The sequence below is a fragment of the Chinchilla lanigera genome, unplaced genomic scaffold (genome assembly GCF_000276665.1).
Source record: "Chinchilla lanigera isolate Chin_1 unplaced genomic scaffold, ChiLan1.0 scaffold00122, whole genome shotgun sequence".
Lineage (NCBI taxonomy): Eukaryota > Metazoa > Chordata > Mammalia > Rodentia > Chinchillidae > Chinchilla > Chinchilla lanigera.
In genome coordinates this window covers 2,076,750-2,102,531 of record NW_004955523.1, presented here as the reverse complement: position 1 = coordinate 2,102,531, position 25,782 = coordinate 2,076,750, and the positions used below count along the sequence as shown (strand labels likewise).

At 64.3% G+C, this 25,782-nt stretch overlaps 1 protein-coding gene across 5 annotated transcripts in view; it reads left to right on the top strand.

The window, feature by feature from the left end:
• Papln (papilin, proteoglycan-like sulfated glycoprotein) overlaps window positions 1-25,036 on the top strand; it is a 27,331-nt gene extending 2,295 nt beyond the window's left edge. For 2 of the 5 annotated variants that reach the window (XM_013507155.1, XM_013507154.1), the window contains exons 3-30: window positions 656-698; window positions 903-968; window positions 3,687-3,802; window positions 4,599-4,659; window positions 4,803-4,905; window positions 6,445-6,575; window positions 7,267-7,390; window positions 7,793-7,873; window positions 7,956-8,128; window positions 8,243-8,372; window positions 8,793-8,919; window positions 9,284-9,349; window positions 9,757-9,964; window positions 10,502-10,684; window positions 10,847-10,988; window positions 12,883-12,963; window positions 13,148-13,376; window positions 14,202-14,322; window positions 14,632-14,770; window positions 15,657-16,134; window positions 17,018-17,155; window positions 17,278-17,402; window positions 17,595-17,733; window positions 18,079-18,216; window positions 19,616-19,743; window positions 19,841-19,949; window positions 21,316-21,482; window positions 24,501-25,036. In XM_013507155.1, the coding sequence (XP_013362609.1) occupies window positions 675-698; window positions 903-968; window positions 3,687-3,802; window positions 4,599-4,659; window positions 4,803-4,905; window positions 6,445-6,575; window positions 7,267-7,390; window positions 7,793-7,873; window positions 7,956-8,128; window positions 8,243-8,372; window positions 8,793-8,919; window positions 9,284-9,349; window positions 9,757-9,964; window positions 10,502-10,684; window positions 10,847-10,988; window positions 12,883-12,963; window positions 13,148-13,376; window positions 14,202-14,322; window positions 14,632-14,770; window positions 15,657-16,134; window positions 17,018-17,155; window positions 17,278-17,402; window positions 17,595-17,733; window positions 18,079-18,216; window positions 19,616-19,743; window positions 19,841-19,949; window positions 21,316-21,482; window positions 24,501-24,676 (3,903 nt within the window). In that variant the 5' untranslated portion in view covers window positions 656-674 and the 3' untranslated portion in view covers window positions 24,677-25,036. Of the gene's footprint in view, window positions 1-335; window positions 699-902; window positions 969-3,686; window positions 3,803-4,598; window positions 4,660-4,802; window positions 4,906-6,444; window positions 6,576-7,266; window positions 7,391-7,792; window positions 7,874-7,955; window positions 8,129-8,242; window positions 8,373-8,792; window positions 8,920-9,283; window positions 9,350-9,756; window positions 9,965-10,501; window positions 10,685-10,846; window positions 10,989-12,882; window positions 12,964-13,147; window positions 13,377-14,201; window positions 14,323-14,631; window positions 14,771-15,656; window positions 16,135-17,017; window positions 17,156-17,277; window positions 17,403-17,594; window positions 17,734-18,078; window positions 18,217-19,615; window positions 19,744-19,840; window positions 19,950-21,315; window positions 21,483-21,991; window positions 23,128-24,500 lie in introns of those variants that run through there. The other 3 variants (XM_013507158.1, XM_013507156.1, XM_013507157.1) reach the window with 3 other exon arrangements.
• The last annotated feature ends 746 nt before the right edge of the window (window positions 25,037-25,782 follow it).

Sequence of the window (25,782 nt, the reverse complement as noted above, 5' to 3'; positions counted from 1 at the left end):
AGGCCGGGCGCGGGTACTTCTTAGCTTTAACACACTGCGCATTGGAGCCAGCGGCGCTCCACCGCTGAGTTAATCTCCAGCCTTTAAAAAACTGTTGGAGAGTCTTGCTAAGTGGCCTGGGCTCGCTTCGAACTCGTGTTCCTCTTGCTTGGGCCTCCGGAGTCGCTGGGATGCGTGCGCGCTGCGGGTCGCACATGCTAAGCACCTACACCACTACCCCTGGGCCACACTCACAGTCCACATTTTTTTAAAAGTTGAATTTAAAATTAGTTTCAGCAGGGCGTGGTGGCACACGCCTGTCATTCCAGCAGTCTGCAGGCTGAGGGAGGAGGATCGCTGTGAGTCTGAGGACAACCTGCGCTATCTAGTGAGCTCAAGACCAGCCTGAACTGCATAGTGAGACCCTCAAATCAACAAAAACGTATTTTCCAGGACTTTCATTTTTAAAAATCTGTTTCAGTGATAAAACTACTTTACAAATCTTTTTTTTTTTTTTTTTTAGGGGATCAGGTGTTTAACAACAACTGAAATGACTTTTATAAACGGAATCCCTTGCTAAATTTAAGTGTCTGCCCACTTTGGTCCTGAACTCCGTGTTTTTCGACAATTTGTAACTGCCCTGTCTCTTTCTCTTTCTCTGAAACCTGGAAACAAGTGGTTCCTGCTAGTCGTGGATGGGCGCTTGCTTTCCCCCTCGTGTGAGTGGCCCGGTCGTGCGGTGCTTGCCTGAGGCCCCAGAGCCCCCAGGGCGGGTCTCCCGGTCACCCGTGGACCCCGAGAGGGAAGACGAGCCCACACACCTGGCACCTGCGCTCGAGGCTGCTGCCGTGGCCCTGGGGTGTGTGGGGCCTGGGGTGTGACCTGCCTGCCGGCATGGATCCAAGTCGAGATTTCTCCCACAGGTGCAGGCGGAGATGCGGCTGATCCTGCTTGTGCCCCTTCTGCTGGCCTCCGGGCCCGGGTCCTCGGTAAGTGCGGCCAGGTCCCTGCAAGGGAGGCAGCGTGGGGCCCGGTGCCCCAGTCTGTGGGAGCGCAGGGTTGGGCAAAGGAGGGGCGGTGGGTAGGAGACCAGCCTCAGTGCCCACGTCCTTCAGAAGCCATGGGACCTTGGAGCCTTCTGGCCGGGTGCCCGGAACTGCCTGCCCCACTACAGGAATGGGCCCCTTCTGAGGGTGCTGGGTACCTCTGTGCTGGGCCTTGGCTGATGCTGGAGAAGCCGCTGCCCATGGTGGTCCTCCAAGGAGTGAGGGGCTCGCAGGCAGTGCTGGGATCAGCCAAGGTCCATCCCAGCAGACACCTGCCAGGACCAGGTGTGGCTGCCGGCCACTGGGTTTTCTGGGCCTGCAGGGTTGGGGTTCCTGTCACCTGCTTTCTCCTTGGGGATTGCAACCAGGCGGGACTGTCCAGCAGCCCCCTTCTGAGATGACGGAAGCTACATCATTTGTACCCTGCTCCCCTAGGCAGCCGTGAGGTCCACTGTGGCTGTCAGACACTGAAAATGTGGTCAGTGCAGCTGAGGAATTTTAAAATTTGATTTGGTTTTTATTAACTTAAATAGCCTCGTGTGCTTACTAGCTGTGACATTAGTACAAATCTAGGGGCTCAGAAACCAATTGGTAATCAGAGTAGCTGGGTGACTAGCAGGGGTCTACAGGGCAGGACTCCCCGAGGACACAGCAGGGTCCTAAGGCCGTGCAGCAAGTGTTCTAAGCTGCAGGACCCACCTGTGGGCAGGAGAGGGTGCTGCCTGGGCTTGCTGTGAGCAAAAGGAGGGCACAGAGCAGCCGGGCCGTGGGCTGCCCCCGGAGCGCCCTCCCCAGGGCAGGGAAAGCACAGCCTGCCCTCCCTCTTTGAGGCAGGCCCCCGCAGAAGAGGAAGGGTCACAGCGGTGTGCCACCCTGGGCAGGGCGAGGAACAGTGCCACTACTGTGGAAGTGCAGGTGGAGGGGAGGAGGGCAGGCAGGGGTGGGCGGCAGCGGTGGGCACGGGCCGTCCTCCACGAGCCCGTGGACCCAGTGCAGGCCACGGTCAGAGTGGCAGGTGGGCGACAGCCACCCTCCGCCGTGTCCACTCCGTGACCTCGAGCTCTGCTCCTCTGCCCCTGTGGCCTCCTCCCTGGGTGCCGCCCTCTGAGCTCCGTCCCTATGTGCTGGTGCCCCAGTTGCTTGTAGGCCAAAGTGCATGTGGTGGGGCCATGGTGACAGCATCAAGACCCCAGGATGAAATCCAGGGCCCCCAGGACAGCAGCATTCCCCACGCTGTCGAGTCCTCTAACATGGGAGTGAGTCTCAGTGTCTGCTCAAATGCTGTTGCACAGATAAAATCAACCAAGGCTTGCAAAGTGCCCTGAGCCAGCCAGGCGTGATGGCATCAACCTAGAATCCCAGCACACTGGGAGGCTGAGGCAGCGGGATCGCAAATTCGAGCCCAGCCTGGGCAACTTTGATAGACTTCACCTCCAAAAATAAAAATGGCTGGGGGTGTAGCCCAGTGCAGAGGCCCTGGGTTCACTCCTCGGTACTGCCCGCTTCAGAAAAGCACCCTGGGCTCTACTGGGTCCCTTCTCCCTTAGGTCCAGCCAAGACCCACGCAGCCCTCTCCTGCCTCCTCCTCCCCTCCAGTGTGGGTCGCAGGCGGGGTGGGCAGTGCTGGGCGGGGCCGCGCTCTCCCCCACTGCGGTAGAAGGGGTGTGGCCCAGGCCGCAGCTCAGCCCGCTCCTTTCTGGTTTAGCCCGGGCCGCTGAGGGATTCCTGAACGCGTCCAGGGCTCACCGGGTGCTGCCCAGAAGCAGTGGGCCGTTCACCCGGGGAGAAGGCGCTGTGCGCGAGGCCCGCCTCAGCCTGCACTCCCTCCGACAGCGCAGTGGGCAGTGGGCAGCGGGCAGCAGAGTCCCCTGGGAACAGTGGGAACAGAAGGGGGAACATCTGGGCTGCTGCAGGCGGGAGCTGGAGAAGGAGCAGGTGAGGACAGGCAGGGACAGGCCGGGACAAGCCGCCGGGCAGGGCTGCAGCAGCCCCTGGCTTCACACCGCGCCCTGGTTTGGGTAATTAAAACCAAGTGTGCCCGAGAGGTGGCGCTGTCCAGGGCCCTGCGGTGCTGGCCTGACGAAGCCTCTTGCGGCGGGTGCCGAAGCAGGAGGACGTTCACAGTGAGGGAGAATATTTTGAGGGTGATTCGTGGCGATGTGTCTTTTACTGTAGTGAAGTAAGTATCACTATATCTATTTTTATCACAATGATGTACTCTACTGATGCTGCTTGCAGATGTTCGCAGACCTTGCGGCGCTCGGGCCAGACGCCGCGCAGTTGGGCTTCCCTGTCACGCGTGCAGGCCCAGGAGCCCGAGAGGCTCCGCTGGCGGTGGCTGCTTTGCAGGGTGCAACAAGCACCGCTGAGCAGGGTTAGGTGACGCAGCTGTGCGCCTGACCTCTGCTCCCCGCTCAGGGCCTCCACCCCTACATTAGCATTGACCAGGTGCCGGGGCTCCCCCAGGGGCTCCTGTCACCTCCTGTCTCTCTGACTGCCCAGCCCTGCCCTCAGCTCTGTGTGATGAAACCTGGCTAATTTTGTGAATGAACGTCTGGGGTGCCTGGGAGACTCTCAGGCCCTTGAACTGGGGAAGAGGAGTTTGTAGGCCAAGGGCCCTGGTGGGGTCTCCGGGCTCAAACCCTGAGGCATCTTCTGCAGGCGCCCGAGGCGAGGCAGCAGAGTGACACCTGGGGCCCCTGGGGCGAGTGGAGCTCCTGCAGCCGGACCTGCGGAGGGGGCATCAGCTTCCGGGAGCGGCCTTGCTACTCACAGAGGTAGGGTGGACGAGAAGGGGCCAGGGTTAAAAAGGCAGGGTGCAAGGCAGGCTGGCCGCCGGGCCAGGGCTAGGTGCCGTTGGTCACCGCGTGACACATTCTGGAAGCGGCATCAGTAGGGCGTAGGAAAGCAGCTCACTTGTCACAGTTCACCGTCATTCAGAGTTAGAGACCCGGGTTAGTTAGAGACCCGGGTTAGTTAGACACCCGGGTCCGCCTTGACTGGGAGGAGCTGGAGCACCGGCTTTCCACCCCTGAATCTGGTTCCCGGCGGTCCCAGCACAAGGCAGGCGCCGCGGAGTGCGTGATCGCCAACCAGCAATTCCCGACTCGTGCGGCTGCTTCGCCCTGGGCCGCCTTGCGAAGTGCAGATGTCCCCGCTTGAGTGACAAGTGTGCACTGCCTGCTCTGCACCCCGAGAGGGTCCGCGGGGGCGGGGTGCGAGAGAAGGGCGCTGGGCGGCTCTGTGAGCTCGCTGCTCCGGAGAGGACGCTGAAGAGGGGAGCGCCGACTCCAAGGGGCTGGCCGCTCACGCCGCCGGCTGGCTGTTACCCCTCGGCCCGCGGGCGGCAGCGGGGGCTTCTTGGCGACTCGCTTCCGAGGCAGAGTGGCCCTGAGTTAGGCCGGCTTCTCCCGCTCAGACCCCGGGACGCCAACACCCACCCAGGGAGGCACGTGAGCGCGCCCCGTTTCCCCCGGCCGCGCCTCCGGCCCAGCCTTGCCCAGGAAGCGGGGGGCCCGTGGGGGGCCGGGGCGCGGGTCTTCCCGCTGTCTTCCCTGTGCGCTCGCCCCGCAGGAGGGATGGAGGCGCCAGCTGCGTGGGCCCCGCCCGGAGCTACCGCACCTGCCGCACCGAGGTGAGGCTGCGCCGCGCCCCTGCGCACCCGGGCCGCCCTGGCCCTGGCGGCTGGGGTGTGGGTTAGAGCCCCGGGTCGGGCTGGGAAGCGGGCGCGCGGGACCCTGACCTTGCCGGGGACCCCCTTTCCCTCCGTGCGCGCAGAGCTGCCCCGACGGCGCGCGGGACTTCAGGGCCGAGCAGTGCGCGGAGCTGGACGGCGCCTCGTTCCACGGCCGGCGGTACCGGTGGCTGCCCTACTACGGCGGTGAGCGGCCGCCCCGCGCCCGGCCCTGGTCGCCGGGGCCCCTGCTGCTCGACTTCGGCAGAGGCCTCGCCCCGCGGGCGCGTTTTCTCAGACCTCTGGCGGGCTGTGCCATTTGGAGCCCGGGTTTGGTTCCGCCTGCGCCCGGAGGTCCTCGCACAGGTCCCGGGAGGGCGCCGGGGGAGGCCGGGAGGGCGCCGGGGGAGGCCGGGCGTCCTGTGGGGCAGACGGCAGGAGGGGGCCTGGGTGTGGCCTGGCCTGGCGAAGGCCCAGGCGCCCAGCTGCGGGCCCGCGGTCCCGAGCGGCCGAGGGAGGGGGTCAGGAGCGTTAGGGAAAAGCGCGGACTGTGGGTCGTGAATGGGTCGTGAATGGGCTGCTCCGCGAGCGCCTCCTGGCAACTCGGGGGCTCCGGATCCCTAACCGATGAGCGTGTGTGTGTGTGTGTGTGTGTGTGTGTGTGTGTGTTCCTTTGCCAGTGTGGGTTGTCCCAGTGGGCCCCTTGGTATTCAGTACTTCTCCTAGTACTGAATCCTAGTGTTAAAAGTAACTTATATAAATCCCAATCTAGAGAAGTTGGAACACAAGAAGAGGGTTGAAAGAGCGGCTGAGCTGTGCCCGCCTTGCTCGAGGGGTTATGTGCCTGCTGGCACTCTCGGGGCGGGAGTGTTTTGAGACAGGCTCTCGCTGTGTGGTTCAGGCTGGCTTTGCACTCCCTGTGTAACCCAGGCCGGCCTCGCAGTCCTCCCGCTTCGGCCTCCCTAGTGCTGGAATTACAGGCATTCTCCACTGCATGGGGCAGCCTTGGGCTATTTAAAGTGTGTCCCTGATGCTGGTATATTGATTACGACAAAAAAAGCCTGGTGTGTTGGCACATGCCTGCAATCCCAGCATTGTGGGACGATGAGGAGGAAGGATTGCAAGTTTAAACCCAGCCTATGCGACTCAGTGACTTAGCAAGATCTGTCTCAAAAAGTAAAAAAGGGCTAGGGATGTAGCTCAGTGTGGAGGCCTGGGGTTCGGTCCCCAGCACAATAAATAAAGAAAATAAGAAAAATGTGAGAAAGAGTCACCCTAACCCGCCCTTCTTACGGGGTGCTGTCAGCGTTTCATCCTAGCCCTCCCATGTTCCCTGTGTTCAAATACCTGCGATTACTGCAGAGTTCTCACCACTTTGCATTCCGCTGAGCATCTCCCACCCAAAGGTAGACTTCACCAACTGCGTGGTCCGCACGCGTGGGACCCCGCTGACAGCTCAGGGTAGCCTGTTAACACCTGCACTATTGTGCGTAATGCTAGGCCAGGCCTCTTTGGGTGTACATCAGTCCCCTACTCTGGGCTTTCTTTGATGTGGTCCCCAGAGACCCAGCCCTCTTGTGGTCACTGTTCCCCCGCCCCCGGGACGGGGCTGGGCTTCCGCGCCATCTGGTGGGGGCGGCTGCTGCAAGGGTGTTTTCTCCCAGTCACGACTGTGCTGCTGGCCCCTGCACCCCTGCTGCTACGCTAGGCCTCGGGCCTGGCCTCAGTCCCCCTCTTGCCCACCAGCCCCAAACAAGTGTGAGCTGAACTGCATCCCCAAGGGGGAGAACTTCTACTACAAGCACCGGGAGGCGGTGCTGGACGGGACGCCCTGCGAGCCTGGAGGACGGGACGTCTGCGTGGATGGCCGCTGCCGGGTGAGTGAGCTCCCTCCCCACTCTGGGCTGGGCCACCTCGGGGTGCAGGGGTGCCTGGCCTAGCTCCTGGGATGCTCTGCAGCCCGGACGGCTGCCCTCTGAGGGCCCCAACCTCATGAAAGAAAGCTGGGGTGGCACCTTGTCAGCACCTAACTGAAACTGACCGCAGCGGAACCGGGATGTGAAGAAGGGTGGCCACGGGTGCTTGGGTGCTGCTGCTGGAAACCTCTCCCCGGCTCTTGCTTTACGCCCTCCTGGTCCGCCCGAGGGTCGGGGAGTGCTTCGGGAGGTGTGACGAGACAGCAGCTCCAGGCCTCTGCTGTAGCGGCGGGCAGGGCCCAGGGCACAGGCTCGCAGGAGCCCCGCAGCGTGGCGCCACCGCCCACCTGCCCTGGCCTCACCTGTCCACTCTGAGGAAGGGCAGTAGAACCCCTGCGATTGTCCCAGGCCCACCCGGGGCGTCCTCCAAGCTCTGAGGGGAGCTGGGCCCTGCGGGGGAGGGCGGAGGGTGAGGATGCCGCAGGAGGGCAGGACCTGAGCAGACCGTCCTCGGGCCTCCACTGAGTCACCCTCCACCCTGCACCCTGTCCTGCCTGAGCCGGGGGTGCTGCGAAGGACAAGCTGACCGGAGCCCCAGTCCTGCTGGGCCCTTGTCTCAGCCTGCGGCACTCGCCTGGCCTCCTGCCCGCAGGTTGTCGGCTGTGACCAGGAGCTAGACTCGTCCAAGCAGGAAGACAAGTGTCTGCAGTGTGGGGGAGACGGCACAACCTGCTACCCGGTCACAGGCACCTTCAGTGCCAACGACCTCAGTCGAGGTGGGGGTCCCGTGCGGCCTCGGGCTGGCCGGCTCCTCCTCTGACCACGGCTCAGGGCTGAGCGCACTTGTGGCACCTGGATGGGGCTGGGGCTGGGCCACAGGGTGGAGGCCTCTGTCAGTCAGGACCCTGGTCCAATCCCCTGCCACCCCACCTCCTCCCGGTCCTCCACCTGACCCTGCTTGCTCCCAGCCTGCGCTGGGTGCCCTGAGGCTTCTGGCCTTCGTGGAGCTGCTGGTCTGTGGGGAGCACTGGGCCCCAGGCAGCCTCGCCCATCCCTCTTCTGTGCTGTGGGGCCCTGGGACGGCTCATCTCAGGGACGGCTCCTTCCAGGGGCTTGAGGGGTGCCGGGTGAGGGCGGCCTGGTCACCTGCCCCCAGCCTGACTCTCTGCCCTCATCAGGCTACAACCGGATCTTCATCATTCCCCCTGGGGCCACCAGCATCCGCATTGAGGAGGCTGCGGCCAGCAGGAACTTCCTGGGTGAGGCTGCGGTCCGGCTGCGGGCTGAGTTTGGGCTGCCTGAGGCGCACCCTCCCCCAACTCCGCCCCTGTCCCTGCGCAGCCGTGAGGAGCGTGCGTGGGGAGTATTACCTCAACGGGCACTGGACCATCGCCGAGGCCAAGGCCCTGCCGGTGGCCAGCACCGTCCTGCACTACGAACGGGGTGCCGAGGGTGACCTGGCCCCTGAGCGGCTCCAGGCCCGGGGCCCCACCTCAGAGCCCCTGATTATCGAGGTGAGAGCGCGGTGGGAAGCGGGGGGCCCCCGAGAGGTCACCAAGCCCTGCGCATAGGTGGCTGGGAGCCGAGGCTGGCCGGGGCTGTGGGTAAAGCTGCCCTGCCGCACACAGCTCATCAGCCAGGAGGCCAACCCCGGCGTGCGCTACGAGTACTACCTGCCCCTGCGCAGCCCCGGGCCCAGCCCCGCCTTCGGCTGGAGCTACACCTCGTGGGGCGACTGCAGCGCGGAGTGTGGCGGGGGTGAGGCCCGGTGCGGGGAGGGAGGGCTCGATCGGGCTCAGGGAAGGCACAGCCTCCCCTCAAGGCTGTGCTACGCAAGGAGGTGAGAAATATCCACGTCATGGTGTCCCCTTAGAGGAGACGGGCGGGGGGCACCATGGAGGGCCCCCCCTGAGCTAAGCGGAGGGTGTCCCAGCAGCTAGCAGCCCTCTGGGAGTGGAGGCCGGCCTGGAGCTGATGCCGGGTCGTACAGGCCTCCGCTGCCCACCGTGGAAAGGCTCCGAGGCCCGGCGTCCTGTCTGTGAACGGCACCTCCCTCGGAGGGCTGTCTGGGACGTACCCGGGGTGGTGCTGGACCGGGCGCAGAACGGTGCCCGGCCGAGAACGTGCATGCGCAGAGGGCCGGCTCACAGCTGCTTTCTCTGGTCCCACCCTGCACAGGCCAGCAGTCCCGCCTGGTGTTCTGCGCCAGTGACAGCGAGGCCTACCCCTCCCACATGTGCCAGCGCCAGCCTCGGCCAGCTGACCGTCGCCCCTGCAACCCCCAGCCTTGCCCACAGACCAAGCGGTGAGGCCCTCGCCCGCCCCTTCTGCCCCTGGTGGGACGGTAGGGGTGGGATGGGAGGGGAGGGGCGTCTTGAGGCTGCTTTAGGGGTGTAGTGAGGAGGTTGCGGTACCAGGGCTCCCCACAGCTACGGCTAACGGGTGGGTTGGCGGCTGTCTCTGAGTGAGGCAGCAGAGGGCTGCCCTCCCTGGCCTGTGTGCCCGTGCAGTCCTCAGAGCGTCCAGGTTGCTGGCAGGAGGGCCGGGGCCAGTGATGAAAGTCCCGGTCTGAGCCAGCAGGGGGCCTGGCTCGGCACACGCCCGGGGGGGGAGCCAGGGATCTGGCCCAGGGCCTGTTGGCATTGGCACTCCTTTGTTCGTGCACAAAGGACCTCTTACCTGTACCGGCCCGGAGCGTGGCGCCATGCTGGGGCCCAGCGTGTGTGTGGGAACAGGTAACCTGCCCACCCGGCCTTGGTGGCAGCAGCCTCGTGGACGGTGGTGGGCGTGGCTGTGCATGGTGTGGTGGGGGCCACCCTCCCAGTCGTTGCGCCTGGTGCCGGGCGGAGCCCCTCCATGCGCAGGGTGGCACACGCTCCTGGAGATGTCCCCGTGCAGGCTGGACCCAGTGGGGGCAGAGTCGGCCTGATGAAAGGGACCCAGTGAGAGGGAAGGGGCCTGGGGTGAGGACAGGACAGCTGCGGGCGAGGCTGGTTTGAGCTGTAAGCCACCCAGCATGGCCGTGAGGACGTGGAGCACGGCCCATGCTCCTCGCTCAGCGCTCTGGTCCCGCACAGCCCGGATGTTCAGAGGGAGGGCTGCTGCTCCAGGCTGGCCTGACCTGAGTCCCGTTCCTCGCCAGCTGGAAGGTAGGGCCGTGGGCACCCTGCTCAGCCTCCTGCGGGGGCGGCTCCCAGTCCCGCCCTGTCTACTGTGTCTCGTCTGACGGCGCTGGAGGCCAGGAGGCCGCTGAGGAGGCCGAGTGTGCCGGCCTGCCCGGGAAGCCCCCTTCCACACAGGCTTGTAACCTGCATCGCTGCGTGGCCTGGAGTGCCGGGCCTTGGGGAGAGGTGAGGCCCTGCCTAGGCCGGCCGGGGCCGGGACAAGGAGCTGGGTGTTGGGTCCTAGAGGTACGGGCCAGGCTGAGGGTCAGGCCTCTGCGTGGACACGGAGGCTGGGGAGGTGAAGCGACCTGCAGGTCATCTTGGCCGCTGTGGCCCAGGCTGGGATGAGAGGGGAGCTGGGTCCTGGAGCCCTGCTCCCGAGCTTTCACTCTCCTCCAGGGTCCCCAAACCTTGCTTTGGCTTGAAGCAGCCGCGGGGCGAGGTGTTTGGTGGTGATGGACAGCCGCAGGGCTGGGGCCGCTGGCCTTGCTTCCGGCATCTGCGCCTGCTCCAGCTGCAGAGGAAGGCACGGTGCCCCGGTCTGGGGGTCTGCCACCGTGACCGGGCTGTGTGACCTCAGGGCGTCGCACAGCCTCTCGGGGCCGAGAGCAGGCGCGGCAGTCGGGTGTAGTCCGCGCTTCGTGCTGGGCTCATGGGCCTCGTTGTCCGGCGTGTGGCTCCTCCGGGCTGGGCTGGGCGCGTGCTGACAGCGGACTCTTGCAGTGTTCTGTCACGTGTGGTGCCGGCATCCGGAGGCGGAGCGTGGCTTGCCAGGGTGACGAAGGGTCCCTGCTCCCCGCCTCGGCCTGCTCCGGGCAAGACCGGCCACCCCTCACGGAGACCTGTGCGCGAGCAGCCTGCCCCCTCCCCGGGGACCAGGCCTGGCGGGTCAGCGCCTGGGGCCTGGTGAGTGTTGGCCACCCCTCCCGTCCTGCTGCCCAGACCGGCGCCTCGGGCGGGCAGGTACCCGCGCCACTGTCAGTGCCACGACGTGTCCCCGGCCGCCCCCCCCTTCCTGTGGGGGCCCGGCCTCAGGTCTCTCTCTCCCGCCGCACCCGCGGGCCCCAGTGCTCCAAGAGCTGCAGCTCGGGCACTCGGAGGCGACAGGTCGTCTGTGCCCTCGGACCGCCCGGCCACTGTAGGAACCTGCAGCAGTCGAAGCCCAGGGACGTGGAGCTCTGTAACACGCAGCCCTGCCACCTTCCTCAGGGTGAGGACGGCTGGGACCCTCCCTCTCCCCCGCCCCTCACTGCCAACCAAGCAGGCACTTCCTGTTTGGGGCCTTTGCCCGAGAGGTGCCAGGCCTGAGGCCTCTTGTCCAGGATGTCTGCTGAAGCCTCTGCTGCGGCAAAGCCCGCCTTCTCTGCTCTGCTTCGAGCCAGCCCTGCTCCCCCACACCCCGAAGCAGTGTCTCCCCTTTGTCCCCGGCCCTGCGGGGCTCCTCCTGTGCCGCGGGGCTGAACGTGGCTTCCTGAGCTTCTGCGGCTGGGCCCAGAGCCTGACTCCTGCCCTGCGTCCCCACAGCACAGCCCCAGCACGACGCCTAGGTGGCCCAGCTATGGTTTGTTGAAAGACTCGGTGACTGCGGGGGAGGGGAAGTAGAGTCCAGCGACTGTCCTCGTGTGCTGCCTCAGTCTGCCCACCGCCCTCTCTGCCGGGAGCGGAGGCCCCAGGCGTGGAGGGCGGCATCTGGCTGCTGTGCAGCTGACACGGGAGGGGCGTGGGTTCCCGCTGAGTTTCAGGCTTGGGGCCGATGAGCTGCTCACACTGCAGTTGTATTTGGCCTTGAAGCGTGGTGCCGGGCCCTTTGAGCTGTAGGGACCTTGAGGTGGGGATGCTGGAGTTCCAAGCGGGCAGGTGGCAGAGTGGGCAAGAACCCGTACCTCAGAGCCAGCGGCAGGCTGAGGCTCAGGTCAGCTCCGCAGCCGACCAGCTGCGTGGCCGAGGCACAGGGCTCCCCCTCTTCCGCTTGTCCCCCGGGACCGTGGGGTGCACGGGTGTGCCTGCCGGGCCTGCGCACAGGGAGTGCGCGGTGGGAGGGCGGGAGGCGGGCTGAGGAGCCGCCCGGGTGCGGCCTCGCCGGCAGCGAAGTCCTTGCATTCCCGGGTTGTGTCCAGCGGGGCCACGAGGCTGCCCAGGCCTTGCTGCCGTCCTGGAGGGCGGCGAGACTCAGGAGGGCGGGGAAGGGGAAGGCAGGCTCGGCTGGAACAGGATTGGAGAGGAAAGCCTGCCCTGCTGCTTGCATAGGTACGGAAGTGACGCGGGGTCAGGGCAGGAAAGGCCGCGGCCGCGGCTCGCAGTAGGCTGGCAGCTGGGTTCGTCCCAGCGGTTACTCGGCTGTCTCGCGCGTGCTCCTGCACCGTCTCTGTGATCGCGCCTGCCTCTTCCCCGTCATTCCGTCCTGCAGCTGGACACACCCCTGTCTCTTGGTTGCTTGGGCTTCCACTCAAGTCCACGCGCGGTGGCCGTGTAGGGTGTAGGGGTTTCTGGGCCTGTGCCAAGTACCGCAGCGCCTGCTGGTAGGTGTCAGGAGGAGGGGTGTTGTCCTGCCGGCCCTCTGAGGAGCCTGCCCCGGGTGGCACCCAGGTCAAGCGGAGAGTCGCGTGATGGCCGGAGCACAGGACAGGCTGGGCAGCCACGCAGGGAAATCCGGGCTGCCTGAAGCCCGGTGTGGTCTCAGCCGGCTGGGCTGAGGCAGAAGGATCACAAGTTCATGCCCAGCCTGGACCGTTAGCACCCAGCAAGCCTCTGTCTCCACGTAAAAATTAAAAAGGGTCGGGGGTGTAGCAGCGCAGCATGGAGGCTCTGGGTTCAGCTCCCAGTACTGAAAGAAAAAAAACTGAGGTGGCTGAAGCCCTGGGTAGTGGTGCACGCTCGTCTCAGCTGCTTGGGAGACTGAGGCAGAAGGGTCGCGGGTCTGAGGTCAGCCTGGGCTGCACAGTGAAACGCTGTCCCTGAAAGGGGACTGGAGATGTGGCTCGGTGCTCCCTGGACGCAATCCCAGTACCAAACAAAACCCACCCGCCTGCGCAGCGGGGTTCCAGCTTTGCTGGAATTCTCTATGCTGGCTCTGCGCCCCCACCCACTGCCCTCATTCCCCACAGAGGTCCCCAGCGTGCAGGACCCGCGCACCCCCCCCAGGGGCCCCTGGATGCCTTCGGGCCCTCGGGAGGCCCTGGCCTCAGGTAGGAGCGGCCCCCCAGCCCCCAGGCTGCCTCTCTGGCTGTGGGAGCGGCTCTGGAGGTGGAGGCCAAGGGTGTCGGGGTGTGGAAGGGGCCTCGAGGATGGCAGAAGGGGTCTGGAGCGGACACGGTGACGGGTCGGGAGCCAGGGGCACCCGCTGGCCTGGCTTTTGCTTCCCCTTTCTAGACTCCAGAGACCAGCGGCCCTGGGTCCCGACTAGACCTGGGGGTGTACATGGCTCCCCGCCTTCAGCTCCTGGCCCAAACCCATCTCTGCAGCAGCCCCCAAGGTCTGGCTCAGGGGCCCGAGACTGCAGACACAGCCCCTACGGGTGCTGCCCCGATGGCCGCACGGCGTCTCCTCGGCCGCAGGGGCAGGGCTGTCCCAGGACCCAAGTCTGGTGTGAGCAGAGCAGGTGGGCACTGCGGTGGTCAGAGAGGGAAGGCGGGCCGCGGATGGGAGGCCCCGAATCTCTGCTGGGAAAGGGCAGGGGCTGAGACTTGTATTGTTTCCGAGTGGTCCTGCCCGTGGGATCTTAAGGGGTTGGCTTCCTCTTGTGCCAAGCAGGGCCATAGCCCTGCCTTCTTGGTAGAAGAACCCGGAGCCCAAGGGGAGGTTCCGGCTCTCGGACCCAAAGCAGGCTGAGGGAAGCCAGCGGAGAGCTGGATGGAGCGGACGGTTCCCAGCAATCTCCCTCTAATCCCACCCACTGCAGCCTTGCAGAGGGGCTCCCCTCACCCCTGCTCTCCCTGAGGCTCTTCTTCCAAGGCCAGCCCCCCGCAGGTCCCCCTTAGGGACTGGGGTGCTCAAGCTCAGGGTGATCCGCAGAGCTGTCTCTTACCGGCTGCATGCTGACTAAGGCAGCTTACTTGATTTCTCTGATCTCGGTGTCCTCTTCCAAAAGCCGTGAACAGTGATAGCCGCGGGGTTGCTGCGAGGGTGGAATAAATCGCCAGGTGCCTGGCGCTGGGACGCCCCTTCTCCGCCTCGCTCCCGCCCCTTACTTGGCGGAGTGAGATGAGCGGTGGGCTCGCTGACCTTTGCGGGGCTCAGATGAATCCACCCTGCTCGGTTTGGGGGTTTTCAGGGCCTCTGCTTACCACTGCCCGCCCTGGCAGCTGCTGGGTGGTGGTGGACGCGGGCCCGCTCCCTCAGGGCCTTGCCGGTCAGCCCCGCAGAGGGCCCCTTGGAGCTCGGGGTCCAGGCGGGCAGTAAGGGAGGCTGTGTGCTGTCTGCCTAGGTACGGGTGCTGCCCTGACGGGGTGTCTGCCGCCGAGGGGCCCCAGCAGGCTGGCTGCACCGGGGCTTACGGCAGCAACGACGCTGGGAGGAGGCCGGGGTCCAAGGTGGTGCCTTCCACGGTAAGTGGCTGAGGTGACGGGCGGGAAAGCTTGCAGCCCCCGAGTCTGCGTGGTGCCCCTGGCCCAGGCCCCTGCAGATTTGGCCTTGGGGAAGGGCCTACTGGCCTGGGCCGCCCCTTGAGGGCGCACAGCTTGCCATGGGCCTGGGGTGAGGTTGGGAAGCCGGGGCTGCGTCCTGGCCTCCGGTCTCCTCCAGCTGGGGCTGTGCACCTTGGACTCCCGCACCTTCCTGCCGTCCTCCCAGCAGCCCGGGGTGCTCTCCAGGAGCCAGAGCCACTCCAGCTTCCCAATCTTGGGCTTCTTCTCCAGGCCCCCAAAGCCCACAGGCCCCAGGCCCAGCAGAATGAACCCGCTGAGTGCCGGGGCTCCCAGTTTGGCTGTTGCTATGACAACGTGGCCTCTGCTGCCGGCCCCCGTGGAGAAGGGTGCGAGGGCCAGCCCAGCTCCGGTGAGTGGACGCCCCTGTCCTCCTCCTTGCAGGGCGGATGAGCTTCTGCAAATGCCTGAGTGCCTGCTGGGTGCCAGGCCCAAGGACAGTGCTGGATTATCCTTGCAGCAGCACTGTTGGCGCTTGAGGCCTTCTGACGGCTTGTGGGGTTGGCGGAGGTTATACTCTTGGGAAGGCCCATCCTGTGGCTTAGTCCCCAGGGACAGTGCCGGGGTGGGCAGTGCCAGGGGCAACCGGCCTGTCGTGACTCTGCCTGGGGGTGGGGGGCAGTGGGAGCCCACCGGGAAGGAAGGCTGGGCCGGAGGGGAGCTGCCGGGGGCCATCACGGATATCGAAAGCTGCGCAGGCTGGGTCAGGGCTCTGCACGAGGTCGGGCACCGGGGCGAGGAGCGGAGGTCACATCTGAATGTGGAGAGGTGCAGCAGGCCGTGGTGGCCGGGAGGGCTGTTAGAATGGGCAGCCGGCTGGGTTGAGAGGCTGCTGCAGGGTCCTGGGACAGGTGTGGGTCCTTCACTGGGCATCTGTTAGGCCTGGGGTGGGGGTGGCTCAGGGCCAGGGTCCTTTCATAGACTGAGCCCAGCGAGGCCACACGCCGCTGCTGGGTTTGTGTACGCCAGGGTCCAGCGTGTGGGGACATGAGGTCACCTGCCCAGGGAACCCTGGACCTGTGCCCCTGGAGAGCTCTAGCTCAGGGCGGAGGCTGCTGTAGCTCTCTAGGGCAAGTCTGGGTGATAAACGGACCCCTAGAACCAGGTTGGGGCCTCGGCCAGGTGCAGCCGTGGTCTGTAAACTCGGAAGGATGTGGCTTCTGCATCTGAGGTAGAAGGGTGGTGGCTACTGCCCTGTCACTGGCCACCTTGGTGACAGGTCCCACCTCTGCCCCCAGCCTACCCAGTGCGGTGCCTGCTGCCCAGCGCCCATGGCTCCTGCGCAGACTGGGCCCCCCGCTGGTACTTCGTGGCCTCGGTGGGCCTGTGTAACCGCTTCTGGTACGGCGGCTGCCACGGCAATGCCAACAACTTCGCCTCGGAGCAGGAGTGCATGAACAGCTGCCGGGGCGCCCAGCACGGGCCCCCCCACCCTGAGCCTGGGGCCACTGGCCCGGGCATCCCCACAGATGGCCGTGGCAGCGGTCCCAGAGGCCGGCAGGAGACCAGCAGGCACAGGACAGAGGACACGGTCCCGAGACAGCCCTTACCTTCTGGTGGCCCCTGGCCAAGGGGGCAGCAGCCTGTGCCCGGGGAGGCCCAGCCGACCCGGGCCTTTGGAGAGCGGCCTGGACACCAGGAAGTTGGGCCCAGGACCCCAGGACTGGGCAGAGATGCCAGATGGCCCATGCCACCTTCTCCCAGCTCCTCCTACAGGTGAGGCGGGGGGTAGGGCGTCCGGCCAGGCCTGAGCTCCGCCGGCCCTGCCTCTGCCCCAACCTCTGTTCCCAGACCCATGCCTGCTGGGCCTTGAGAGTCTCACGCTGCAGGTGGGAGGCTGAGACCAGAGGTGGCAGGCTGAGCCGACACACGTAGACAGCGCTGTGGACGGGCCCGGCTCTCTGTAGGGTCTCACCCGCACCCCGGGGCCTGCTTAGCCGGGAAGCCCTTGTGGCTGGCGAATGGGCAGCTTCTCGGAGCCTCAGCTGACCTGTGAGGTGGTGCTTTTGCTTCCTGTTCTGCACACCTCAGATTTGGTGTGGGTTCTTTTCATTATCCCCTCAGTACTGGACCATGTTAATAAGAGATTCTGGAAAACTGAAATAAAAAAACACAAACCTAACTGGGCATGCTGATGCGTGCCTGTAATCTGGGCTACTCGGGAAGCTGAGCAGGAGGATCCAAGTTCAAGGCTAGCCTGGGCAACCTAGGGAGACCTTGTCTCAAAATAAAAAGGTCTGGGGGTGTTGTGCAGGGGTAGAGCACTTGCCTAGCATGTGCAAGGCTCTGGGCTTAATTCTCAGTGTTGTTTGTGCGTGCGCATGTGCGGAGAGACGGAGAGAGACACAGACCCCCCCAAAAGGCAACCAGAACTTCCTGCCCCAGGGCTGTAGGGGGGTGAGTCCCACCCCAGCTCCGGCTTTGCGGTCCTTGCTGATGTTGCTGGTGGGACGACGGGGCTGGGTGCGGCTGGGAGGGTGCCCTGGCTCCTGGCGCCTGGCCTCCTGTGGGACTCTGGCCCGCGCGGCGTGTCGAGGTGCTGAGAGCAGGCCCCGGCCCCGGCCCCAGGTCAGCGGTGGTTCCCTCCCTGCCCCTCCAGGATCAGCGTGGCAGGCTCGGAGCCCACCGTGGTGCAGGGAGCCCCGGGGCAGTCGGTGCAGCTCTTCTGCCCCAGGGCCGCCTCCCTATCCCCGCAGGCCGGGTGGCAGAAAGACGGCCAGCCCATCTCCTCTGACAGGTACGTGCTGCGTTGAGGGTGCCGCCGCGGGCCTGCGTGGCAGTCTTCCCCACAGCGGCCCTGGCCCTCCCGCGGCGGGCCGGTGGGCGGCTCCGGAGTGCATCCCCCTTCTCCCCGCTCAGGCACCACCTGCAGCCTGACGGCTCCCTGGTCATCAGCCCCCTGCGGGCAGAGGACGCTGGCAGCTATAGCTGTGGCGCCAGCGGGCCGGGCCGTGACTCCCAGCACATCCAGCTCCGCGTCACAGGTCTGTTCCCCCGTCCCTGCCTGGGGTCACAGACCCGCATTGGAGGGACTGGACAGCGGCCGGGGCGCCCCGCACTGCCCTCCGGAGGCCGCGCGGCCCGTTCCGTCCTGGGTCCCCGCTGGCTGCGCAGCCCACCCCGCCTTCCAGCCCTCTGCCGCAGCTCACGCCGGGCTCTCGCTGGCCTCCCGACAGGCGCTGACGAGGCCGAGCCGAGCTACTTCCCGCGGGCCAGGGGCCCGGCCCAGGGCCACGGTCCTCGGGGCTCCGCTCCAGGGGGCGATGCGGGGCGCCCCGGGGCCGTGCCCTCCGCACAGCCTCGGCCTGCAACCAGGTACCAGCTCAGCGGCCGGGCCCGGGGCCCCATGGTGGGTGGAGGAGGGTCCCGAGGCCCGGCTTCCCACCCCGGGCAGGGCTCTGCGCGGAGGGTCGGAGAACCGGGGCACCCTGGCCGCGCCCCAAGGCGGGGGAAGGGAAGGGTCGGAGCTGGCACGGGGGGTGGGCTCCGTTTACAGGGGGCCGGGAGGGCCGTGGCCATGCCGTCGGCCTGGGGCGGGCAGCGGGCAGCGGGCAGCGGGCTCCTCCGAGGGCGCGTGAGCAGAGCGCGTGGTTCTGCACGGGGCTGTAGAGCAGAACGGGGGCCGCGGGCCCTCACGGCTGCGGGCGGCTTGTCTCGCAGGCTGCGCCTGGACCGGACCCAGCCCGGGGCGGTGGACGCCAGTCCGGGCCAGCGGGTGCGGCTGAGCTGCCGCGCGGACGGCTTCCCGCCCCCCGTCATCGAGTGGCAGAGAGACGGGCAGCCCCTCTCCTCGCCCAGGTGCACCGCCGCGCCGGGCGGGCTCCCGGGCAGGGGTGGGGGCAACGCCCGGGTCCCTGGGTCTTTCTGAGCGTGGCTGCCTCGGAACTGAGAGGCTGGCTGACGGGTGAAGGGCCGGGAAGCTCTGGCTGAACGCAACTGCTGACCTCCCTGAGCGCACCTGAGGTGAGGCGTGTCCTCCGCCCCGTAATCCGCAAAGGAGACACATGCGGCAGGTGCTCCTCCTGCGCTGTACACACAGGAGCTGAGCACCGCAGAGCTCCTCGCAAGTGGTCGGACTGAGATTTAAACCTTTAGGGCGACAACCAGAAGCACACTAGATTCTCTCCTCTGGTTTGGGGGATTTAACCCTTATCCTTTACACTGAACTGTACTCCTAGCCCTTTTTTGAGACAGGGTGTCAGTAAGTTGCTAAATTGCCCAGGAGGAGCTTGAACTTGAGATCCTCCAGCCTCAGCCTCCCATAGTGGTGGGATTACAAGTCTGTTCCACCACGCCCAATGGAAACCAGAATTACGTTGATTTAGAAAATTGGATACACACTGGGATTCCATCTTACTCCATAAGGAATGGCTGTCATCAAGAATTTAAAATACAACAAATGCTGGCCAGGTGGCTGGGGAAAAGGAAGGCTTCCACATTGTTGGTGAGAGTGTAAACTAGAGCAGCTATTATGGAAATTAGTCTGGAGATTCCTCAAGCTAAAAACAGACATTCCACTTGCCCCAGCTATTCCCCTTCTGGGTATCTTCCCCAAAGAGTTACAGACACCAGATTGCAGGGACACATGCCTGCCTGTGTTTACAGCAGCACAACTCTCGGTAGCTAGAGCACGGAAGTAGGCTGTACGCCCACCAGCAGGTGCGCGGGGAGAGAAAATGTACATACATGTGCGACGGAGCACTGTTCAGCCAAGGAACACTTGGCCGGTCGGCAGGAAAATGGGCGCACCTTGGGTCCGTAAATGAACCTGACACACGAGGTTAAATACTGCATTTAACCTTATATGAGAAACCCAAAGCAAAAATAATTTAATAAAAATAATTTATTAAAAATAAATATTGCATTTAACCTTATATGAGAAACCCAAAGCAAAAATAATTTAATAAAAATAATTTATTAAAAATAAATATTGCATTTAACCTTATATGAGAAACCCAAAGCAAAAATAATAATTTAAAGAACAAAATTAAAAAAGGTATTAGCAAGTTTGGTAAATTTATTGTTAGGCTTAAAAGCCGAACGTTTTCACTACAGTAGCGCGCAAGCCGCGGGAGGGCCCGAGGCCCCAGGGCTCTGCTAGAACTTGGCCGCTCGGCCTCACCCCGTGCCCCCCACCTGCCTCCCCCGCGGGCCCCTCTCAGGCTGGAGCCTGTTATTAACTGTGCTTTGTCCCCAGACACCAGACGCAGCCAGATGGCTCTCTGGTCATCAGCCGAGTGGCCCCGGAGGATGGTGGCTTCTATGCCTGTGTCGCTTTCAACGGGCAGGACCGAGACCAGCGCTGGGTGCAGCTCAGAGTCCTGGGTAAGGGGCGCGTGCTGTGGGGCCGCTGGCGTCCAGGTTAAGTGGCAAGGTGGGGCGGGTCTGTGCCAGGCTGACAGTGCTTCCTCTTTGTGCCCAGGAGAGCTGACGATCACGGGGTTGCCCCCTACGGTGACAGTGCCAGAGGGGGGCACAGCCAGGCTGCCTTGTGTGGTGGGAGACGGAAGCGTGAACATCAGATGGTCCAGGTGAAGCTCCGCTGCCTGCGCTGAGAGCCATGGGTGGCAGCTGGCTTTGGGGACCTCGGTGGCCTCCAGTCCCAGCTGCCGGTCCTGCATTTATTCATTCATTCGGCATTCTGGCCCCTCCCTTCCCGGAATGTGTCGGGACTAGGCTAGGTCCAGGGGGTTTGGGGCCCCGGGGCGCAGACGGCCGTGTGTCCCAGGAGCTCCAGATGAGGTTTGCCCAGACATGGAGGGTGGGGTGAGGCTCCTTGGGTCCAGGGGGTGGGGGGCGGGGAGCAGGGGTGAGGCTGAGGGGGGAGGGGTGCGGAGGGGAAGCAGCAGGCGGAGGCTGGTGTGCGAGGGGCGCCGGGCGGGGCCGCGCTGCAGGCTCTCGGGAGGCGGTGGCGTGGGCTTGGTGCCCCTCGCCTCAGTGCTCACCCTGTCCGCTCCGCCCTGCGTCCGGGCATCTGCCGGGTCACTGTCCGACTCACATCACCCCTACCCTGCTGCTAACCTGGGGGTCCCTCTCAGTCCTTAGGACCTGTAGGGTCCTTCTGCTGGCTCCAGGAAACTCTGTCCTTGGTCGTCCCTGGGGTTCACGTTAGACAGCCTTGCAGGGGCCTCTCAGGCTGACACACAGATGGATGTGCGCGCTCCAGCCCTTGAATACGATGCCCCTCGGATCTCACGAACACCCCGGATTTCAAATGGTGCAGCCTAACTTCACCCCAGCCCAGGGTCTCTCCAGCAGCCCAGTAACCCAAGCAGACAGCTTCCTCTCCTCCGCTCCCATGTCCAACCTTCACCCGAGTCCCGTGATCCCACTGCCCGTGCCCTCCACCCCATGGGCACCAGGCGGCAGCGTCCCCGGACGACACGCATCCCCGTCAGTCCCTGCTGGGCTCAGACCTCGCCATCGGCCGGGAGGTGGCCCGGACTCCTGGCCAGAGCCAAGGCCTGCTGAGTGGTGCCCGCCCGTCTCTCGCGCCAGCTGGGACTTCCCTCATTCTTGCTCCTGGGCCCCCCGGCCTCTCAGGGCTGGCCAGCTGCTGGCAGGTTGGCCAGGTCAGGTCTCAGCCAGCAGCTCTTTCAGGGAAGGCTCCCAGGCACCCGCGCCGAGGGGAGAAGACGCCAGGCAGTTCTGTCGGCCTCTGCGACCCAGGGCCCTGAGCACACTGCGTCTGGGAGTTTATCTCACTCGTTACTTTGCTTTCACAATGTCCTGGCTTCCTGGGGTGCCTGTGCCCTCCTCCTTGGGTCATCGGTCTGCCCCGGGAGAGGGAGGCTGGCTCTGGATGAGCCTTGGACGGTCTCCGCCCATGGTGGCCCAGGCCTCACAGCCTGAAGACCGGCGGCGCTGGGTGACGCTCCCGTGTCCTCTCCACCCCAGGAACGGGCTGCCAGTGCCGGCCGCCGGCCGCCGCGTGCACCAGGCCCCGGACGGCACGCTGCTCATCCACAACCTGCGGGCCCAGGACGAAGGCTCCTACACGTGCAGCGCCTACCGCGGGAGCCAGGCGGTCAGCCGCAGCACGGAGGTGAAGGTGGCCGCGCCAGGTGAGTGGCCCGTCTGGGCTGTCCGCGGGGCTGTGAGCCGTGGGAGATGCGGGCTCAGCAGTCGGATGGGCTGGAGTTTAAACCCTGACTCACTCTGCCAGGTTCTGGCTATGACTTGGCAAGGGGCTGCCCGCCGGGGCGTCGCCCGCCTCCTCTGTGGAGCTGGCGGCCCGGGCCTGAGCCCGAGGTGAGGGAAGCTGCCTGTTGGGCTGGGCAACGCCTCACAGGGGCCAGCCCTGTTTTGTTTCTTTTTAAACATGGCACGCGTCACGACTTTTTGTGTCATCCTTGCGCAGGGGCCTGCTGATCTCTGTATCATTCCTATTTTAGTACATGTGCTGACAGCACTGTTTTAGGCTTAGCAATTTATTTCAAAAACCGTAACTGGCTGGAATTTCGTTATAATCCTTAAGGCAATCAGACCGCTGAGATCTGTCCATCCTAGTCAGGGCAGCAAAAAATGGCCCTAAAAAGGACTCTGTGACCCTGTGAGCCTCTGACCCACACAGGGTAGGGCCAGGGTCATCGTTACCCATCACTCCACACGAGACTGGAGCCCAGAGAGCTGCGTGTTCCCACCAGCCGCACAGCAGCAGCGGCCCAGCCGGGCCTGGAACCCAGGTCTCTGCACGCCTCCGTTCATTTGTGCATTTTCCCTGAACGGCCCCACTTGTAAAGGAGTGCAATTTTATGTGCATTACTCGGTGTCTGATTCTTTAGCCGTGCATTGCCTGTGCCTGCTGTTGGTGAGCTGTATTAACGAATCCAAGCGCCATATTGCAGGGTGTTCCCGTCAGGGAGAAGGTGCTGCCCGTTAACCGGCACAGTGCTGAGACCTGTCCGTTAAGACGCAGATTCGAGAGACGTGAAAAGCGCATCTGGGAACCGGTTTAACGTTCACTTGCTAGAGCTGTTCACACAAACGGGGCCCTGCGGCCTTCCCTGCCCTCAGTCCTTGGTCCTAGTTCACTGAGCGGTGAGCAGCTGGGCCACGCAGCGGGTCCTTACAGGCTGGTGCAGACTTGGGGAGGTGCCGGGCCGTTTCTGTCTGGCCGCTCATGCCGTCCGGGTGCCTCCTGCGCGCCAGCTGAGCGGGGAAGCGGCCAGTGCGTGCAGTTGCAGCTGCGGCTGAAACGTGGCTTTGTGAGTAGGACTGAGCTCTTTAGGCAGGGGCTGAGGCTCCAGGGCACAGCGTCACGAGGTGAGTGCACGTGCAAAGCGATGGCCCTGCCCCAGGGAAAGCGCCACGTTGCAGGGACCATTTCACCACTGTTGCGTCGATAATCTCTCTGTGCACACACTAACCGCCCTTGAGGACCCGGATGCTCCGGTTTGTAATTAGCGGTAGCTCTGTCTGCCTAGAAAGTCAGATTGTCATCACAAACTTGCTGGGTGCCGGTTTGGCGGGGCTCCTGTCCGTGCATGGTCTGCCAGGCCAGAGGGATCTGATGACAGCTGAGTCCTAGACAGGACATGGCCTCAGTCCTTCACCTGCCTCTGGTGGGTGAACGGTGCTGGTGCTAGGTAGTTTGGGTCGTTTCCTGTATCTGCATCCATCCCTGATCAGGCTGCAGGTGTCTGCTCTCAGCCTTTCTTTCTCAGGCTCACACACAATGAGGCTGTCTGATTGAGGGCTCCTGGGCCCCTGTAATTACAACGCTGGCCTCAGGGTGTGGGCCTTGGGCTGGTCACGCGCTGGTGAGGGCTGTGGTTCTACTTCCAGGATTCTTGGTCATTTTGCTTAAGAGTGGAGTGAGAAGCTGGGCGTGGTGACACATACTTATAATCCCAGAACGTGGGAGGCTGAGGCAGGAGGATCACTGTGAGCTCCATGCCAGCCTGGGCTACACAGTGAGACCCTATCTCAAAATAAAAACAGAGTGAAGTAAGGAGCAGAAAAGCCTGCAGGGGTGAGGGACAGGCCGCCACTCGCTCTCCGGGTGAGAAGGCGCTCCCTGTGAGGGGAAGAGCAAGCTCCTGCCATACAGAGCGCCGCTGAAGGGGAGAATGGTGATGGCAGGCGCAGAACGGACAGGCTGACCGGGGCTGGCACTGCAGCTCCAGTTCAAGGCTGTTTTCTGGCCAGGTCTTATTTTTGGGGGAACAGGGTAGTAGGTGACAGGAGTATTGATCACCATGCTGGGTGCCTACCTCTACTGGTTCGGGTGCTGCAAGAAGCCGATAAAGCTGATACCAAAGTTACAGGTTTTCAACACGATGGCTTTGCCGTTTACGTGAATGGCGTTAGTCCTGGCTATGCCGCTATGGCAGACCTTTCTTAAGGTAGGCTTAGTCTTGTCACGGTAACGTGTGGGGAACAAGGGGGAGGGCGGAGGGCTTTCCCCCGCTGTGGGGCCTGGCTTTGGGGAAGACGAGGTGCAGGCCTCAGCCGGCAAGAGCTGCGGCAGAAGGAAGAGAAGAACCTGGGCAGGCAGCCCAGTCCTAGGATGGAGCCGCGGGGGCCGCTCCCGCAGGGAGGCGGAAGCTCCTGCAGGTAGAGGGGGCGCAACAAGGGCTTGTTCTCAGTGCACCAGCACTAAATTTAAAAATGCATTCTTACATATGTGCTACTAGCTAAGACATAATTTGTACACACCGCATATAAACTACAAAAATCACACACACGTGTGCTGCTGGGGATGGCGCCCAGGCCTTACCCTTGCTAGACGCTAGGCAGGTGCTCTCGGACCTGGACTCCCACCCGCCCCAGCTCAGGGCACAGAAGGCACAGACTCGGCGCTGGAGGAGCGGGCGGTGAGCGGGAGGAGTGGACACAGGCTCCCAGACTCCCGTTTTTCTTAGGCCGACCCTGCCCGCTCTTCAGCGCTCCAGCGCGAGCGCAGGGGCCACGAGAGAGAAACGTTCAGTCACCCAGTGGGGAGAGCTGGGGTCCGCGAGGCCGCTGCGTGCGGGGGCAAGGCCAGCGAGCCGCGGGAGCCCCAAGCCTCCTCACCGCTGCAAGGCGGCCCGGGAGGCTGTCCCACACGCGGCCTCACCTGTCTCCTCCCTGTTCTGCAGCAGCGGCTGCCCAGCCCCAGGCGCCCAGCGGGGACTGCGTCGACCAGCCGGAGCTGGCCAACTGCGACCTGATCCTGCAGGCCCAGCTCTGCAGCAACGAGTACTACGCGAGCTTCTGCTGCGCCAGCTGTGCCCGTGTCCAGCCGCACGCTCGGCCCGCCCCGCAGCAGGGGTGAGGGCAGGCTCCGGCCCGGTTCTGGAGAACTGAGAGGGAAAACGCGGCCTCATCCTGGCTGGAGACCCTGCCTTTGAGAAAGCCATCGTGTCAGCAGACACCAGGCCCAGCACCCCTCCCCCACAGGGCTCAGCCGAGTCTGGTCTCTGCCAAAGCCCGCTGCCGCCGAGCTGTCTGAGCAGCCCTTCCCCTGCACCGTCCCTTTACAATTTCTTACTTTTGTGCGGGCTGGGATCCCTCACCTGAACCGTGTGGGCCTAGAAGTGTTTCAGAGTTTGGAATATTTGCAGACTAGGGTTGGGCACCCCTGATCCCCAAGATCCTGACACACTTCTGTGGGTACACATGTGCGTACGCAAAAGTTTTAGACTTTGAGTATTTTGGGTTTCAGGTTAGGGATGCTCACCTTGTCCAAAGGATTGGCTCTTTTTTTGTTTGTTTTTGAGACAGGCGGACCTTGAACTCACAGTGATCCTGTGTAGTTCAGGCGGACCTTGAACTCACAGTGATCCTCCTGCCTCGGCCTCCTGGGGGCTGGGATTGTAGGTGTGCCCCACCTGCCTGATAAGGGGAACACCAACGCCTATTACGTGGGCGAAGTAGCCTGTGCTAGAACCAAGTCCCCTCTGGCGCCTGGCTCCGCTGCTCAGGCCGCTCACCTTTCTGTAGGAAATCCCCTTGGTGCTCGCGTTAGCAGCGCCCAGCTTGGGGAAGCGCTGACCCAGAGGGCTGCAGGTTCACAGGGTGTTGAGAGGAGGGACCATCGTTAGCACCGTCATCGGAGCGTGGGGGGCCTGGAAAAGCGGCTTCCGTCATTGGGAAGCGGGCCCGCAGCCCTTGAGGCCGACACGGGCCGCTGCTGTGACAGTCCGCGACGGCTTTCCGGCGTCGGCTGGCCTGGGCCGCGCCGTGCCGAGGACGCCGCGGGGCGGGAGGCTGCGGGGCAGGGCGGAGCAGTTCCGCGAGGGCGCGGAGCGGGCGGCGGGCGGTTTGGGCCGCGAGCAGCAGCAAGGAACTCGGCTCCCAAACCCCGATCCCCGTGCGGAGCCCGCGGCCCGAGGCCAGAGGGCTTCCCGGTGCGCTCTGCTTCGGCCTCCCGCCCTCCCG